Source organism: Aplysia californica, unplaced genomic scaffold (genome assembly GCF_000002075.1).
Source record: "Aplysia californica isolate F4 #8 unplaced genomic scaffold, AplCal3.0 scaffold00057, whole genome shotgun sequence".
Classification (NCBI taxonomy): domain Eukaryota; kingdom Metazoa; phylum Mollusca; class Gastropoda; order Aplysiida; family Aplysiidae; genus Aplysia; species Aplysia californica.
This window is the reverse complement of record NW_004797327.1, coordinates 905,212-922,766: the sequence shown is the minus strand read 5'-3', so window position 1 is coordinate 922,766 and position 17,555 is coordinate 905,212. Positions and strand designations below refer to the sequence as shown.

General features: G+C 38.3%; 1 protein-coding gene across 2 annotated transcripts; it reads right to left on the bottom strand.

The window, feature by feature from the left end:
• Positions 1-1,298: 1,298 nt before the first annotated feature.
• Positions 1,299-16,334, bottom strand: LOC101851394. 2 transcript variants are annotated; one of them, XM_013079599.2, is made up of 3 exons: positions 16,188-16,334; positions 5,508-5,720; positions 1,299-2,429 (listed from the first exon to the last, which is right to left on the bottom strand). In XM_013079599.2, coding segments are annotated over exons 1-3 (405 nt in total). In that variant the 5' UTR covers positions 16,190-16,334; the 3' UTR covers positions 1,299-2,239. The 2 variants fall into 2 exon arrangements, with proteins under 2 accessions (XP_012935053.1, XP_005093109.1); XM_005093052.3 differs by lacking the exon at positions 16,188-16,334 and adding an exon at positions 9,369-9,484.
• Between the last annotated feature and the right edge of the window lie 1,221 nt (positions 16,335-17,555).

Below are 17,555 nucleotides of genomic sequence, written 5' to 3'. Positions count from 1 at the left end.
ATACCAATAACTCAACATGCCCAAAAAGTGATGAGCACCTGATTCCACAGCATCGTACCACATATGATATCCATATCAGAAATATATCATAACTAAGGAAAAATATGAAGAATCAAAGACAATCCTAATAATTTATAACCTGAATAGTCATTGAGACATAAATCAGAAGCAGGTACAATAGTGTTTTTAAAAATCCCACAAAACATATGACTATTACTTCAAGTTCAAGACATTAACAAGTTCACATTGTTGAAAGGAGTCCTTATAACTGAAGTATATCAATATGTCCTATATTGGTAATGGAGTGAAACAGGCACAGTAGCAAACAAAATATAAATCTGAGGCATCATGGTGAAATCAGGCGCTTGCCAAAATTATGAAATCGAAGATAGATCTATAATTTTTCCTCCAGTTTCAACTTTTTTTTGTTGCTCATCACCTTTTATGTCCTTTAAAAACACATTTCTGGGCCAATTTTACTTTTTAAAAAAAAGATTAAAGGCACAACAAATGTAAATTTTTGGTTTCCAAGGACTCTAAAGCTATTCTGAATGGCGAGTTAAAAGCATTTTAGAGTTACCAAACTTTGGCAGTCATTTTCTCGCTAATTTTACCTCTGAAACAAGGTGACCTCCACTTCCATCAATCCCAAATATCTCAACGACTATTCAGAATAGATGGATATTTTGTTCACCAAAAACAAGGCAAATGAACAGGCTTTAAGATGATACCAATAATTCCATATTCCAAAATATTGACGAGCGCCAGATTCAACAGTGTAGTGACACAAATGTGTTTGAGATAAGAGTTGCACTGGTCTTCATTTTATGTCGAAGCTGATGGCACAAAATGCCTGTAACTAATTAGGAAAAATGCATGTCAGAAAATGCCAGCTGCAGCAGTGAATAACACAGAGAGAAAAAGCCTCCGTAATGCATTGTGATGTCAACATAAGCCCAAACAGGTCAAGAGTCTCACATAAAGAATGATTCATATGTTATGACATGGGGAAATCAGGGGCTCGTCAATGTTTGGGCATATATTTCTTCGATTTCATCTTTTGACAAGCTCCTGAATTCACCACGATGCCTCACATATTACATTATTAATATATTCTATCTCCTGAGGGTATGATGCAATTAATTAAACTTAATATGCCAATCATCCATAAATCATCAAGTTCCAATCTTAGGTGGTCATGGCAACTATCATGAGAACAAGGTATGATACTCATAGTCATATCCTGATGCAATAGGTTATTTTAAAATAAAACCTTTCAAGTTAAAAGAAATCAGGAATTTTTTTTTTGGGGGGGGGGGGATGTTATTTTTAAAAATGTCTATATACATTCCTGAGCAAATACTACTGTTTACCAAGAGGAATAAATCGTGGGCTTATGAAATTGCATTCAAATTAAAACTAAGTTCCCTCACAGATATAAATAGAAGGCAAAATGAAAGTCACAAAATTATTTTTTTTTTAAACTTCACTTAAATCGAACTAAACATATTGAAATTAAACATCACTTCGAATTTCACAGCTTCAGTGTACTAAATCTTTTTCTAATGTTAAAGGAGAAAAAAGTGGAAACTCTTTGATCTATGGATTTGATGTTGACTTTCTAAAAGTTCCTTCCTTCACAAACAGCTAACACGTAAGAGGCAACACCTATGTTTTTTCAACATCCATCTCTGATAAAAGAAAGAGTCAGTTTCAGAAAGTCTCACAGAACTTCCTTTAAAAAAGAGTACAGTGAAATTCCAAGCAATGGCTGAATTCTAAAGTTCTGAAATACAAGATCAAGAGCTGAATCACTGCGCCATGCACAGTGAATAGACCCCCACACTTAGCTCGGGAAAAAATATAACAGGAAAGTTAACATTGCATTCAAATAGGTAAAGACACTTTAAAACGGTAAAACTAACATGTTTTGATCCATATATTACATAAAAAGAATAGTGTGGCAGTGTTGTCTCAAAGACATCAATGACCTGAGTAAAAATACCGCAAAGAAACTTCAGTAAAAATCCCTACTGGCAAGTCTATAACATTATTAGGAAAGTGGAAGAACATGTTATAGCATAATACAAGGTAGCAAATATGACAGACTGTAGAGACACACTTATGCAGAGACAGGATAAGTTACAAGGCCAAAAAAGCAGATAACAGGAATAACTATTCCAGAATACCGGTAAACATGGAGTAAAAATATTTAGAACAGATCTTTGCAAAGAAGGCATTATCCAAAGTAAAAAATGCAGGCAGCAGCTGCGGTCATAGTGGCAATGTTGTGTAGCTGGTCGACGATGAAAGCATCAACAGATCGTTTTGAAAACAGGGTATGGGGAACCTCTAGTAAAGTCACCAGGCAGGAGAGACCAACTGCAAACTTAACAGCATCCAGGGCCACCTTCACTTTGAAAAAATCTCTGCAACAATTAAAAAATACAAAAGTGAGACCACCACACAAGACAGGGATTATGACTGCACAAAACACACCACACAGTGGAATGGCCACACACAACAAAATGAGTAAAACAATCACACAAAAACACAGTCAAAGGGCACATACTCATTTCATTACTTCTAGTGAGAAGACAATATATTTTATTGTAATATAAAAATAAATAGTTCAACGAGATATACAGTAGTCTGAATCAAAGATCCCACTGCTTATGATCCCATTTCACTGAAAGACCTGCAGTTTTAAGATAACATAATTTTATTAAATTAAAGTGAGCATTAAAATCCTCCTCAAAGGGACTAAATTCTACTTAGAAATACTAAGATTTCAGATACAGTAGTCTCCGCCTAAACGCATGGTGCTCGGGAGGGCTCCTTAGCGTGTGTTTACACGGAGCGTGCGTTTACATGAACCTTAGTAAAGGGAGGCAGGGACGCAGTCATCTCATTTCCTTATTACTCTAGTAACCTCCCTTGGGGGGGAGGGTGTCATTTTGGCAGATAATGTGACGACACGTGACTGTTTTATGAAAGATTCCCCGACTGGGGTTAAGAACACAAAGGCATTGAATGGGGGGGGGGGGGGGACAAACTCAATGTAATGAATTTGCACTATAAACGTCGGGAACAGATAGATCTAGCCTAAGAGGAAACTGTTGGTGATAGTCATAGTCATAGAGATGACGGACCAGCCACGTGGCTTTCCAAGCGACCACCGCCGTAAATTTAAGCAGAATCATCATCGAGAAATATTTTCTCTTGTGATTCGTTGAACAAGTAGGCTACGTTATAAGCTAGAATCATAGCAGGCGGCACATTTTCATAAAGGCTTATTAGGCTTACTTGGCTAATCTTTAATCCTGTAGAAGCCTGTCTAGTGTTTTACGGCATTTACGCATCAGGCCTAGACTAAACATTACACGTATTCACTCAAACAAACTCCAGTCAGAAACCTTCTCTCAAAGATACATTTCTAGTGACCAATCAAAAAACATTTCAGTCTCCCCCCCCCCCCCCAATAAAATAAAAATTTAACGGACCAGCCCTAGACCGAGACCTATGCGTCAGTGGAAAGTAGGGTGTGTAAACGCCGTCTTTCCCTCTCTTTGCACGGCGTGAGGGGCACGCTCATCCAGTATCTGGTTCTCTAGTAAATTCGAGGCTTGTCTTATGCAGGCTGTGCAGGTTGTTGTGAAAATTTCCCATTGCCGAGCTTTACATGTCTCAGCGTGTTTCGCGGATCAGAGCGTGCGTTTAGAGGGAGTGACCGTGCGTTTGTACGTCTAAATTATATAGTAAAAAATCCGTCAGATGACGAAAGCGTGCGTTTGAGCGGAGCGTGCTTTTGTATGGCGTGCGTTTAGGCGGAGACTACTGTAATGATTTCTTAACTAAAATTAATCAGCGTGAGCACAGCTGATTTACTGAACAGCAGAAATTTGTGATGATTGTACTGCCCACTACAACACAGATCATCCGTTCTTTTAAATGTGATAACATCTCAATAGTAAATCTTGATGAGAGAAGACAATGTTTGCCCCTGAAACGATCAAGCTGAGGTGTGAACTCGTTGACAGATTCGTTTGCTCAAATATCACACTAACATTTTGGGCCATTCGCCTGAACTTACAACACACACTAGGTGGGTACGGCCTGCGAGGCCAAATCAGACTGGATCCCATTCAACTGAGAACTCATCGGTGTTTTTGTTTCCCTGACTATCGCACTTGTCCTTCAGCTGTGCGTCCGGATTTGCTAGATAGTCTGGAATCTTAGATATTTATGGACTGTCCAGTTGCCTGCATAATGTGGTCATCAGTTGGCAGGGAGCCTGCCTTACCTCTTTGAATTGTTATTGGTATTAGGATATGAACAGGGAACTCCTTCAGTGATGGAAAACTAAATTTAGGAGAGATTATGAAAAGGAATAGTGGAATCAACTTAGATCTTGAGACTCATTGAATAAATGAAAACGGCATGTCCCATCAAATTATAAAGAGACCATTGTAATTGGTCATCAAGGTAAAACACTCTTTGCTCATCATAAGAAATAAAGAAAGGGGAGATCATATTACCAATTGCGGGCATGGCCAAGAGCCACTCTCCATTCTTACCCTGATGAATCGGATAAGATCCTGTTTGCCTTCGACCTTGCATTTCGTTACTGCCATCTGAGGCTGAGACTACTGTATAATACAAGGAATGTTAATGGTCTCTACCGAGGAAGCCCTCGTCTTTTATGTGTCAGCAGGAGATTTTTAAGTAGCTCTGACAGAAAAGAGCCGGACAGTAGAGATAAAGCAAAAAAGTAGACAAGATACCTTCCTTACGCCAAAGAGGGTAGAACGAATACATTGTATCTCATTAATGGGAGAATTGCACTGTTTCCTTGGTGGGATAGCACAATGTTTATTTCCTCTGCCAGCCTACGTGTGTCCGTACTGATAGTATTTCTTTAAAATGTGATGCAGCGTGGTGAAATCAGGTGCACGTCAAAATAATATAAGAGAAGAAACTGGTATTTTTCTGTCCGTTTCTTAATTTCTATCGAATTCTTGTTTTTCGGCCCAACACTTTTCATGCCCATTAAAGAACACATTTCTCTGTTGCCTTTACTCAGAAACGTTGATAAAAGACCACAAAAAAAAAAAGAAGTAAATTTTCAGTTTCCATGGACTCCCAAGCTAAGGAAATAACTAATCTTTGGTAGCAATTTTCTCGCTAATTTTATCTCTGAAACTAGGTGACCCCTCCTCCTTCGTTCGCAAATATCTCCACTTGTATTCTGAATAGAAGGATATTTTTTTCATCCAAAGCAAGACAAATGAGCACGCTTTAAGATGATACCAATAACTCTACATGCCCCAAAATTGACAAGAGCCTGATTCCACTGCGGCGTAACACAAATATAAAATGTCGGAACAGAACAAAAGGATACAGTTGTTGTATGAGTAACTCCTTTAAACCCTATGCTGAATGGCGAGTTAAAAGCATTTTGTGTCTACACATTTTTCTAGAAGCACCAATGACATGATAATACTTACATCAAAATAAAGCGCAAAAGAAGGCTCATGGTGGCCGTTGCCACAACGCTGAGTCCCATGGGTATAGCACTGTCCTGTCCAATTTGTTCAGCTGTCTTGCCAGGGTGTGTTCGTCGCATCCACACCTTCCCCGTGGGCAGCTTAGGGGTGTACACAACAGCACCAATGATACAGTTCACAACAACTGACACAGCGACACCGAACATCTTGAGCCTGTTGGAGAAAAAGTTGTCATGAAATATCACTACTGAGCAAAGCTCCTGACACCAAAGAATGAACATCTTGAGTATGGTAAATTGCTGACATGGATATAGGTTTAATAGGTAATCCGGTAGACTTATCAGCTCCGATATAATATAATATCATATATATATATGCTTCATTATTATGGTTACAACACTATTTGAATATTATAAATTCAGTCGAACTAGCTTTATCAAGCATCCATCTAAGATAAACACGTCTACTAAAGACAACCTTCCCATTTCCTTCCCCCCTTGCGTTTTTTTTTCTGTTATAATTATTATGACCTTGTTGCGAGCATCACCTGTCTAAAACAACCACATTTTTCCTTGACAAAAGTGGTACCGCAGATCTATTCTTTACCAGTGGTATTAAAATCTATTATGCTAGAAATGAATCGTTTAAATATGGGCACCTTGCCTATAGCACAGTGGCAGGTTTTGTGGTAAAAGTGGAATTCTTTCCACATTTTTCTAGTCTAGTCATAGTATTAAACCAGCTAAAGAATATTAGATTACTGAATGTACTCTAACTTTGAAAACAAAATCATTACTGGGTCTAGATTCTGATCTTAACACAGTCAGCCAAAAGTAAAGTGTATACGTTTCTCAGAAAAACATCGAAAAATCAGATAATCTTATTTGTCAGAGTAACATTGTGTTGCATTGGAAAAACAATTCTTCATATAAATATATGCAAAAAAGTCTCAGCCTTTTAATTAAAGACAGAAAAAGAGTAGGGTGTCAACTTTTTTTGCTATCCGGAAGAAAAGTGTTTAACTTCTTGTAGGCCTACATACTTTCCATTCAACCATGTCAAAAGTTGATATCATGAATCATGACTCTAGATATCTGAATGGAATCTTTGCAATGTTTTTTTTAAAAATGCAAATCAAAAGAATTTGAACATGTTATTTCCGGCTCTGTACCCCAATTATACAGTCGGGCACAAAAAACATGAACACGGAAAACTCAAAACCACAGGTAGTTAGTACAATTTGCCATTCCCCGACTGATATTTCTCACTTAAATTTTTTGTTATATCATTAAACCCGAATAATGTGTGGAATACATTTGCCAATCCCTATCATGTTTGAGTTGTCCGAGCCTGACTGTATGATGTGCAGAAGACAGTACACGTGAAACTTTGACATGACAAAGTCGTGTTGTTTGATCTTTCATTTAGTTGAATCGGATGGTTTGTAGCCTACTGTCCTCGCGGTTTTGTGCAAAATAATTCTGGAATTATGCAAACTGAGCCCAAAATGTGAAATTAATTTTAACAAAAAATGATAAAGGGAAATAATCAGAAATTATGCGAAAAATGATCAAATTTTGCTAAATTATGTGGGGTGCATAAAACCCCAGGGATAGGTTATAGCAGCTCAATGTGAGCAACAAATTGCGTCACAATGAGGAGCTTATAATCGTCGCCTCAGAACTATTTTGTCCAAAGTGCCACTTTACTTCAAGTATACTTTGGACAAAAGAGTTCTGAGGTGACGATATGTTTGTTTCTGCGGACCATCACGCAATTCATTACGTAGATTAACATCTATGTCTAGAATAACCTCAAATAGCTGGGGGGGAAGGTGTGGATATGATTGCGACATGTCTCAATCTCATCAAACTTTCCATGCCCGAAACGCTTACAAACGTCTTTGTTGAATCCCAGTTCGCTCCTATGTGTTCGCTGAATCCGAGAGCTATTTTGTTGATTTTAAATAACGAAAAACTGCGGAAACTGCGTCTACTTTCTTTGAGTCCGAGTTCCACTGTACGAAGTAAAGTTTTGAGAAACCTCTAGATCTACTGTCACTGAACATAAAAGCTGTATAGGCCTACACTACACTGTTTCTATATCTTCGAAAAAAGCAGACTTTTCTTGATTTGTCTTTAGAAACAAAAATGGTGATTGCTTCTTGCAGCCTGAAACTTGTAAAATATTTTATATTTAAACTGGGAAGAATTGCGGAAAAGGAAGGAAAATTTCAATTCATAGGCTCTTCTTCTTTCCTCAATGGACAGATTCAACTCTTAAAGGAGAAAACCATCAAGGTCGCAGCATAGAGGTTGAAGTCATGGGAACTTCCCACTGTTTACATTAGTAGTGCGATGAGTGATCTTTTTGAAATAAAATTTTATTTTATTGAAAAAAATACAGAAAAATGATTTTGTTCATATATATATAATATGCACTGCAGCCTGAATTATTTAAAGATAGCTGGTACTGATTAGGCCTACTTAGCAGCACACAAAGCCAAGAACCTTGACAACTCATAATATAATATTCCTCTTTGTAATTGTCCTTAGGCGATACTATCATGTTTTATTTTAAAACAAATAATATCGAGGCCATCAAATAAATTTTTACTTTCACCGCCACACACAGATAAAACTCTTAAGTGCAGAAATTGCTATAAAATGTTGTTAATCTTTGTGTGATATAAAACTCAAAGAAAAACCATTCAATATTTAAACAAAACTATTCTATTAATTTGCAAGAGGAATAAAGTCGATACATCATGCATGATGTATTTCAGTAATGTAGTAATATTAAATACATAAAAATGAACAATAAAAAGGCTCTCTATAGGTAGTTGGTACAATACCTAGCAAACGAGACGGTACTAAACTAAAGAAGATTACATTATAACAAAAAATACAGAGGTGACAGATCCACACCTTTATTCTCAGAATAACTGTCATGTCTCCCTATTAGAGTTCTCACCCAGCGTGAGAAAAAAATCCATGTCTCGCTATTCTCACCAGAACAGCTGCCACCCGGGTGTGGGCATGTGGTGACGACTCCCCTGACCTCTCGCAGGCCAATAAAATCACCTCTAGAGGCCCTTGATGGCTTACTGCATTTGGTTGGGAACGAAACGAAAAAACATTTTTTGCCTCTCCAGTCCAGTTTAAAAAAAAAGGACTACCAACACCCCTTCCCCCCAGGGTCATTTCCGGTAAAACGAGGGGGTGAGAATAGCGAGACATAGAATAGATCTAGGTTATTCTCACCACTTCATATATTCCTTAAAAGAATAACAGTGGGCTTGGGGAAGAGATTTTTTTTATAAAAGGAGGGGTGTGTATGGATGAGGGCAGACGATGTGAGTAGCCGGAGGGGGGGGGGGGGGGGGGGGGGGGTTCAGGGGAAGTGAACTACTAAAATTCATATATTCATACCATGTCGATCTAGATTCTCTCTTGTGAAAAGTTAAAATTTTAAGAAAAAGGACAAAAAATGAAGAACAATTTATAAAAGCAGTCCTCACATAGGAAAATGTGGCACAATGCTTATGAAACGAACATTGAAAGTATTTATTTTAAAGATATATAGATATAGATATAGATCTAGATCTAAATATTAGATCTAGATCTAGATTTAGACCTAGATATCTAGATCTATATTGACGAAATGAAAAGATCTAAATCAGGAAGTAAAGTAGTGAAGTCAAGCAAGTGTGAAGCACTGTGGTGACTGTTCAAGCGTGAGACGCTCTCTTGCAGACCAAAACGTCTAGAATAAAATAATGCATTTGGACGAAAGTCTTCATCAAACTGTTAAATAAGAAAGATATGTTTGCAGTACACAGGTTGCATGCGCTAGGTTCACCTTCAATTCAAAGCACTTTGATCACAGAGCACAAAAGAAGCCACTCGTCGCGTATTCTTCTCGCTACTTGGGGAGCAAAGTTTTGTTGTTGAGGACGCGGAAGACAATGCGACAAGTGACGCCAAGTTTGTATTGCCAGACTTTCGCGCCTGGTGTGATCAGAGAGTGTAAACTCTCTGGTGTAATCAACGCAAATTATGGTTTACATGCATCAAGGAGGTAATAATTATTGGTAGGCCTAGGCTACAATTATCAAAATTACCTCTTTGACTAGGCCTACAAATGTTATTACATTACAACATAAGGCAGTACAAGTACTTTAGTAGCCTTGTATTTTTACCTCTTTGTATTTACACCAAAGTGAAATAAGCTGTCGCCAGTATGCAGGGCCAGTACGACAAAATAATAAACTCCAGAGCATCAACACTTTAACAGTCGCAGAGCTGTCCAAGTGGTTTTATGCACCCGCATAATTTAGCAAAATTTGATCATTTTTTGCATAGTTTCTGATTATTATCCTTTATCATTCTTTGTTAAATTTAACAGGATCGCATAATTTCACATTATTGGGCTCACTTTGCTTAATTAATAAAAATTGGGGGGTTTTTTGGTTCATAAAACCGCTGGGACAGCTGTACGGTGATCATAGGATGCTAATAATGCACTGTATTTTACACGTTAAACTTCTTTGTTAATTATTTCTGCATCTGATTGCACTATGTTGCAAAATTACTAAGGACTAAAAACTGTTTGATCGGTGTGTTAACTTCTGCCGACTTTGGTGAAAAAGTTTGTCTTCATGGTTAACTTGCTAAAAGACTTACAAATGAATGATCTGGTCAACCTCCATGTAATATGTATAAATGTGAGACTAAGATTATAAAGCCTACTGTAGCCTACTAGAAAAGGAATGATCAAAACGAGGAGCAGAAAATACAACCAGAAAAGATAGAAGAAGGTACTGATACTGGTAGATTGACAGTCGGGAAATCTATGTAATAAAATCGATCCTATTCGATAAAAGTTTTTTTATTTTTTTTATTACACTTATTGTTTATGTAGGCCTCAATTTAATTAAATCCTGACTAATATCAGGGTTCGGCTATACTACAACAAAGGTGTTATCACATGTGTTTTCACCGGCAACCATGTTATAGCTGGAGCCCATGCTGTAGTTGCATAATATGTGCATGTAGATTTTCATAGCTGGTTGCATAATATGTGCATGTAGATTTTCATAGCTGATTCATCGTTCACTTGAGTGAGAGACAGAAAGGATGGAATGGCGCGCTGAGGGAGGGGGGGGGGGGTGGATAAAAGAATACACTTTGTATGGAGAGAGTGTGTGTGTGTGAGTGAGAGAGAGAGAGAGAGAGAGAGCTGTAAAATTTCAAGATGACTTTATCGATTTTTAAAGGCCTTTGGCCGAAACATCCGCACATTATAACAATAGGCTCGGTAAATAAATAAATTGGTGCAGCACATCAGATAATTACACAAATTGAGGACAATACTATGGAATGAAAGACGTGCACGCGCGCCCATACAAACACAAGAGAGAGCACGAGAGAGCACGAGAGAGAGAGAGAGAGAAAGAGAGAGAGTGAGTGAGAGAGAGAGAGAGAGAAAGAGAGAGAGTGAGTGAGAGATAGATGGATATATATATATATATATATATATATATATATATATATATATATATATATATATATATATATATATGTGGAGAGAGAGCAAGAGAGAGAGAGAGAAAGAGTCGTAACCCAATGTCTTAATCTGTTCTATAGACCTTTATTGGTCCTTTTAATTTATTGGTTCCATGCAGTTGGCAAATGTGACTAATCTGATAGAAATGATTATCTGAGAGTACCGAGTGCAGTTAGTACGAAATAATGTGCTGTTTTCTGCTGGGTTGTGCTACTCTCGAGTCTCAAGTTGTTGCAAATCTTCGCTGCTACATATACGTCATTTCTTTTACTGTTGCTGTCTCTTCCATCATTCAAAGGTCTTTCGTTCTGCGATGTCAGCTTTTGTAGTGTACTTTTCCCGAGATTTATCCTCTCTTAGTCCCATTTTCTAGCTTTCTACAACAACGACTACAACATGTCTTATGGTTTTCTTCAATCTTTCATACTGAGGTGACCAAGCCACCGTTGGTAAGCATTGCGCTAACGTTGGACATCGTGGGGGAACTGTTGATATTTCCAGTTTTTTGGGTTTTTTTAAAATCTGTCCTGTCCAGGATTGTTATTCAAAAATATCTTCAAGGCATTTCCAGATAAATTTGTACCTGAAAAGAAACACTGATGAGGTTCTACTCATGAACAGTACTCTTTTAACATAGTCTTAAATGATTGGTGATGAGGTTCTTGAGACATCAATAAAACACTTTAAATAGCAGCGCTGATGGAGACACTTCTTTTATGATAAAGTTTTGTCTCCTCCGGTGTTGTTAAAGGCATGAATCCCTACTCTTCAGCCACGACAAACATGACGGGCTCGTCTTCGTCTGAAGACTCGGAATCTGAGGATGACGACTCATCAAGAAGACCATTCTCCTCCACTTGTAAAGGGTCCAACCGTTCGTAGCGCGCTGTTAACCGTTGTGCAAGATCCTCGTGAAATTTAACCCATGCCTCCTCAGATTGGACGAGCTCTCCTTCGCGTATAGGAGAAGAAACTTCTTGTGTCGGCGACTCCTTGTCTCCTGAGAGTATCAGCTCCTCTTTGCGTATAGATAATATCTCATCTTCACATTTAAGTATCTCCTCTTGGAGCTGTGCAGTTTCATCGTGGATACATGGATGTCTTCTTCCTGGTACATTGTATTTGAACAAATATAAACAAATGTTGAAGCAGTTAATGTTATCTGTCTGTATTTTTCACGAACAGAAAAAAATACGGTTTTTTTTTTGTTGTAAAAAAATAATCTGATAAGCAACCATACGGAAATAATTATTACCTCCGGCATTAGAATTAGAGATAACTTTCGGAGAACACAGAACCGTTGTTGCTGTGTACGTGAAGTGACGTTAACGTCACGGCAGCCAGTTCCGTCACGACACCCCAGTCTTGTTAATAATAAGTGCAAGTTTAGTAGAAGGTCTATCGCGCTACGGCGGTCTACCCGCCTGATCGACCACAGCGTACTGCTGGCCACGGTAACAACTAGTGGTGCAATTGATCGATCAAATTTTTCGATTAACCGAGCAAGATTCTTGGTCGAGTAAACCGACCAAAATGGTTTCTTGACCGAGCAAGACATCAATCAAACGCCAAAATTAATTGTCGCTATCAAACAAACGCGAAACCCATATTTTGTCATTGCATCGTTTTGAAAACCAGCAAACTTCAAACTTTTAACAAAATGCAATAAGCATTTACGATTTCATAAAATGTATGTTTATCATGATAGTAGAATCTGTTTTAATTATCCAGTATAAAAACCTGTATCATTTTCAGTTTTTGACGGTTGTGTTTTTGTGTTCGCCATTTAGGCTTTCCCGAGGATGGTGCTCCTGGGTAACACTCAAACAGGCAATCAGATATATGAAACTTACTCGAACAAACATCAATCAAACGCCAAAACTGATTGTCACTATCAAACAAACGCGAAACGTAATATTTATCTTTGCCTCATTTTTAAATACGGCAAACTTCTAGCTTTAAAAAGAGTGAAATAACAGTTATAATTCTGTAAGATATATTTTTAATATAATAGTAGAACTGGGAGCTCATTATTCAGTACAAAAGCTAGTATCCTTTTCAATTGTTGACGGTCGCGGTTTTGTGTTCGTTTAGGCTTTTGGGATAATGGTGCTCCTGGCTCCTGGGTAAACCTCAAACTGGCAATGATGAAATTTGTTCGAACAAATAGCAATCAAACGCTAAAATTACTTGTTGCTGACAAACAAATGCCAAACATATTTTAAAGTCATATTATTAGTCAAAATAGAATAAAGTCGTATATTCTAATTAGGAAATAGCTGCCCAAGAGTATATTTACTATCAGATACACAATTGGGAATCTTGTTGAATGTCAAACCCAGCAGCCACTCTTTATTTTTAGACTGTCGCGGTTTTTTAACTGCACTGAGGGTAAAAGACATTGAAATGGCTGTGCTCCTGGAAAACCAACAACTTGGCAAATGTCTCGCGCCACCAGCACGAAAGCGAGACAAGTGTGTCAACTTATCAATATTCATAACGGAACATTTTATTTTTAGATCTAGCCAGGTTTAATATGAGGGTCTTTTCGTTGATAAGCGTATGCGCGAGCTTTTCGCGCTAGGTCGCTCTCTTCCAAAAGCATCTTTGGTACCATTTTCTAAATGATTTACTGACAGTACAGCAACAACAATATAAAAACGTATTAAAACCCGTAAACCCAGGCCCCTCCAACATGCCAGCAGCAGAATCGTAGGCTTACTAGATCTACGTCTGGCCCTACATGACCTTGAAACGCATCGTCTGTAGGCTAGATCTAGTGTTGTTGTTGTTCTCACTTTGTCCGATCAGCTGATTTATATCATGCAAACCAGTGACCCACTGGCATCTATACAAACCAAGTCTTTATTTCAGTTCCTCTTCATTTCTCTCTGCTCTCATTCTGACCTCTTAAGCCAGAATATTTCGTCCGATCTAGACTTGTTCACATTCTCAATCTTAGTAATTTGGATGCTTTCCTCTTTTTACTTAATTTCAACGCTTCCACTTTGATCTGCAACTTGTTATTCTGTATTACTGTGCTGATTTTTGTTTCTGTGCCTAGATCTTTACTTTTCTTGAAAAACACATTTAATAAATACCAGCACAATGAATTAGCCTAACCTATTAATAAAATATGCTCGATCTGGGCTGGAAACTGAGCGAAGAAACAAAAAAAAGGAGGTAAGATTGAAGAACAGGCCTACCGGACCAGCGGATTCGGACAACTTTTGCCTATATCTCGACAACCTTAGGAATTCATGATTTTCCCCAGTTTTTATCCACTTTTAATCCCTCTCACACAGGTAGGCCTAGCTTAGAACCCCCCCCCCCCCCCCCCCCATTCTCTCGCAATAATACGAGTGGTCCCGACTTTTTCAATTCCCGGAAGGGAGAAATAAAAATCCATGTTAAACAAATTAACTAACTTTGCACGCATCTTCTCGATATATTTGACTCTTATTTTTTATACCGCGCGAAGCGACGAAGACCAAAAGCTAGGCTATTTTTAGATCCAGACATCAGCTGAAAAATGCGTGCTTACAGCGCAGCTGCGATGACTTTTGACCCCTGCTCGATCTAGATTTCTTGGTCGAGAAAATTTTTTCGGTCAATTTCATCGGTTAACCGAACAATTTTGCATTTAACCGATCATTACTCGACCAAGATTTTTCGCTTACTCGCACACCACTAGTAACAACAGCGCCGGCGGTATTTACACCGAAAAAGCTCTAGGGGATGACGTTACACAAAGCGATGTGTGGGAGGAAGGGGGGAGGGGTGTGTCATGATGCAATGTTGGTTACATCAAATATGAGTAACGATTATGTTAACAAGTAAGTTACGGCTGCAGGCAGTGACCTGACGGGACTAACATTTTTTAATCCTCCGTGGGGGGGGGGGGGGGGGGTTCACAGACCCACACAACCCCACCTCTCCCTCCCACGCCTGTACATAAAGGAAAAATAGAAACTGATCACAAGCCCCAAGCCTGCATAGACTGGCAAACCTCCAACTAAACACACACAATTTGTTTTATTATTATACAACTGATCTAAATTGTGTCGATGGGGGCGTATAATAAACAAAAGACCCCCCCCCCCCCTCCCTTTCCAGTTTAACATGGAAACTCGAAATCACAATAGGTCTGCATCAGGGCAAAACTATCACCAGGCAAAAATACAACATTTTCATTATCGTCATCACTCAAACAAACAACAACATCAGGAAACATTATTCATCATCATCCGCAAAGCAACAACAACACCATTCGTTGTCAATAGTAAAAGCAAACAAAAACTAGTAGGGAACAAAGAAATAATAAAACTGAAAACGCCACGAGGTGTTTTCCCCGTTCTCTGTATCCTTTGTTGTGTTTCTGCTGACGTCAGCTGGTTTGTCTCCCCATGGACAAAGAGGAGCTGTGTATTGTTGAGAATGTTTTAACGTCTTAATTTGAACAGGCCTACGATAAGAGACAATTTTAAACTACTCCTACTGCTTTCTAGGGCCAGATATTGCCAGACAAATAATGTTCATGATGTGTTGTAGGCTAGATTGTGTTCTACGCTTCTACAAGCACATTATATCTCACAGGATAAATAAATACTGTCTATATTGGGTTTAATAATGCCAAAGCATAAAGGTTGAACAGAGCCACTCAATATTCTTTCACACGTGGAAATCAATACTCCTTTTTTTCTTAGAATTGAAATGCGAAGAGCGTGACTATAAAACCATAAACATAGTAGCAGCAGAAAGACTCCCAAAAAGTTATTAAAAAATATAAAAAAATAATTTTAAAATGAAGAACAAATATTTAAAAAATAATGAAATAATGACGTTACTTTTAAATATTATTGTAGCTATGGCCTGCATTCTCTGAATTAAAACCACAAGGAGAAAATGCACAGACCTACGTATATTTGAGAAAATGAATCTGACGTCAGGTGAAGTCCTCTCTTTTCACTCAAATGCACCTTGTTTTTAGTTTTGAAGTATTACAATAATACAATATACTACTACTACTACTACTACTACTACTACTACTACTACTACTACTACTACTATTACTACTACTACTACTACTATAAATAACTCCAAAATACTCACATTAGTTGGGGGTGAATCAGAAATAGAATTCGAGTCAGCCATTCTTCTTTGTTCAAAGCACATTTTTCAGAAAAAAATCGCGTTGCAAGCAGGTTTATCCAAATGTTGGCAACGTTTTTAGTAGTTGTTCTTTTTTCCTTTTCTATTACTGTGCGAGGTTTACTGGATGTCCAAAGAGACACAACGTTGGTAAAACAACTTGATTAAATGACGTTCCCAAGTGTTCACCAGGCGGTATACAGTACAAATGACGTTTCTTTCGAAGAGAAAACAGAAAAAAACTAAAACTATAAGCCCTGCATTATCATTGGACAAAACCATTGAGAAGTGCGTGATCATATTAGGCTATAATACCCGGAGGCGATTAAACGGCCATTTGTTTTTGGATGCCACGTGATTGTCCAGCGGCACAGTAGGTACACGTGGGTATTGGCTCTTGAACACCTGTGGTACGATCCAGTCACTGACCCCAGTACAATGGGATATTACCCTGCCCCCTCCGGCCCCGAAAAAAAACTCCATCCTTAACTTCTGGCTTGTTTATTTGAGCTTGATCTATCAAAGACCCCCCCGCCCCTCCCAACCCCTTTCTACACACACACACACACACACACACAGGTAAATCAACAAACACATGAGAAGAAGTGTTCTGTTGTTAGCCTACATAACGTAGTCGACATCTGGACATTGGTCGGTGTCAGCAACCATTATATATTGTAACTCCTATCCTCCGTTCTCTTGTTCTTTTCTGTTCTTTTATATATCAAAACTTGCCACTATCTTACGAGAAAGCCTTCTGCAAACACCAGAAGACAAGACTTGCAGCTAGACTTTTTAATAATAGCGCGTAGGGGGGGTAGCTTAAAATCGCAGGGTTTTTTTAACGTTTGTTCTCAGCACCATCAAAAATACTAACTACTTTTTTTCTCAATCATGTGTATACAAATGTAGTTGCTTCGTTAAAGAAAATATCGTTCTGCTAAATAGACTTCAACGGTCTAAAGATGAGGGAACGTATGAAATATAAAGTATAATATTATGATTAAACTTTGATAATCTGGGCAAAATAGAATAATCCAACAACCTCCTTATAAATACATGTTGCAGATATGAGAACGAATTGACGTCGGTATTACAAGAACCCACGGGAACTTGGGGGGGGGGGGGGGGGAGTGGGCTTACAGACCAACACAACCCCACCTCCCCCTCCCAAGCCTGAGCATAGGCATAAAGGAAAAGACAAACTGAAGCTGATCACAAGTCCAAAGCCTGCATATACTTGCAAACCTTCAACTAAACACTCACTAGTTGTTTATTATTATACAACTGATCTAAATTGTGTCGATTGGGTGCGTATTAAAAAACACA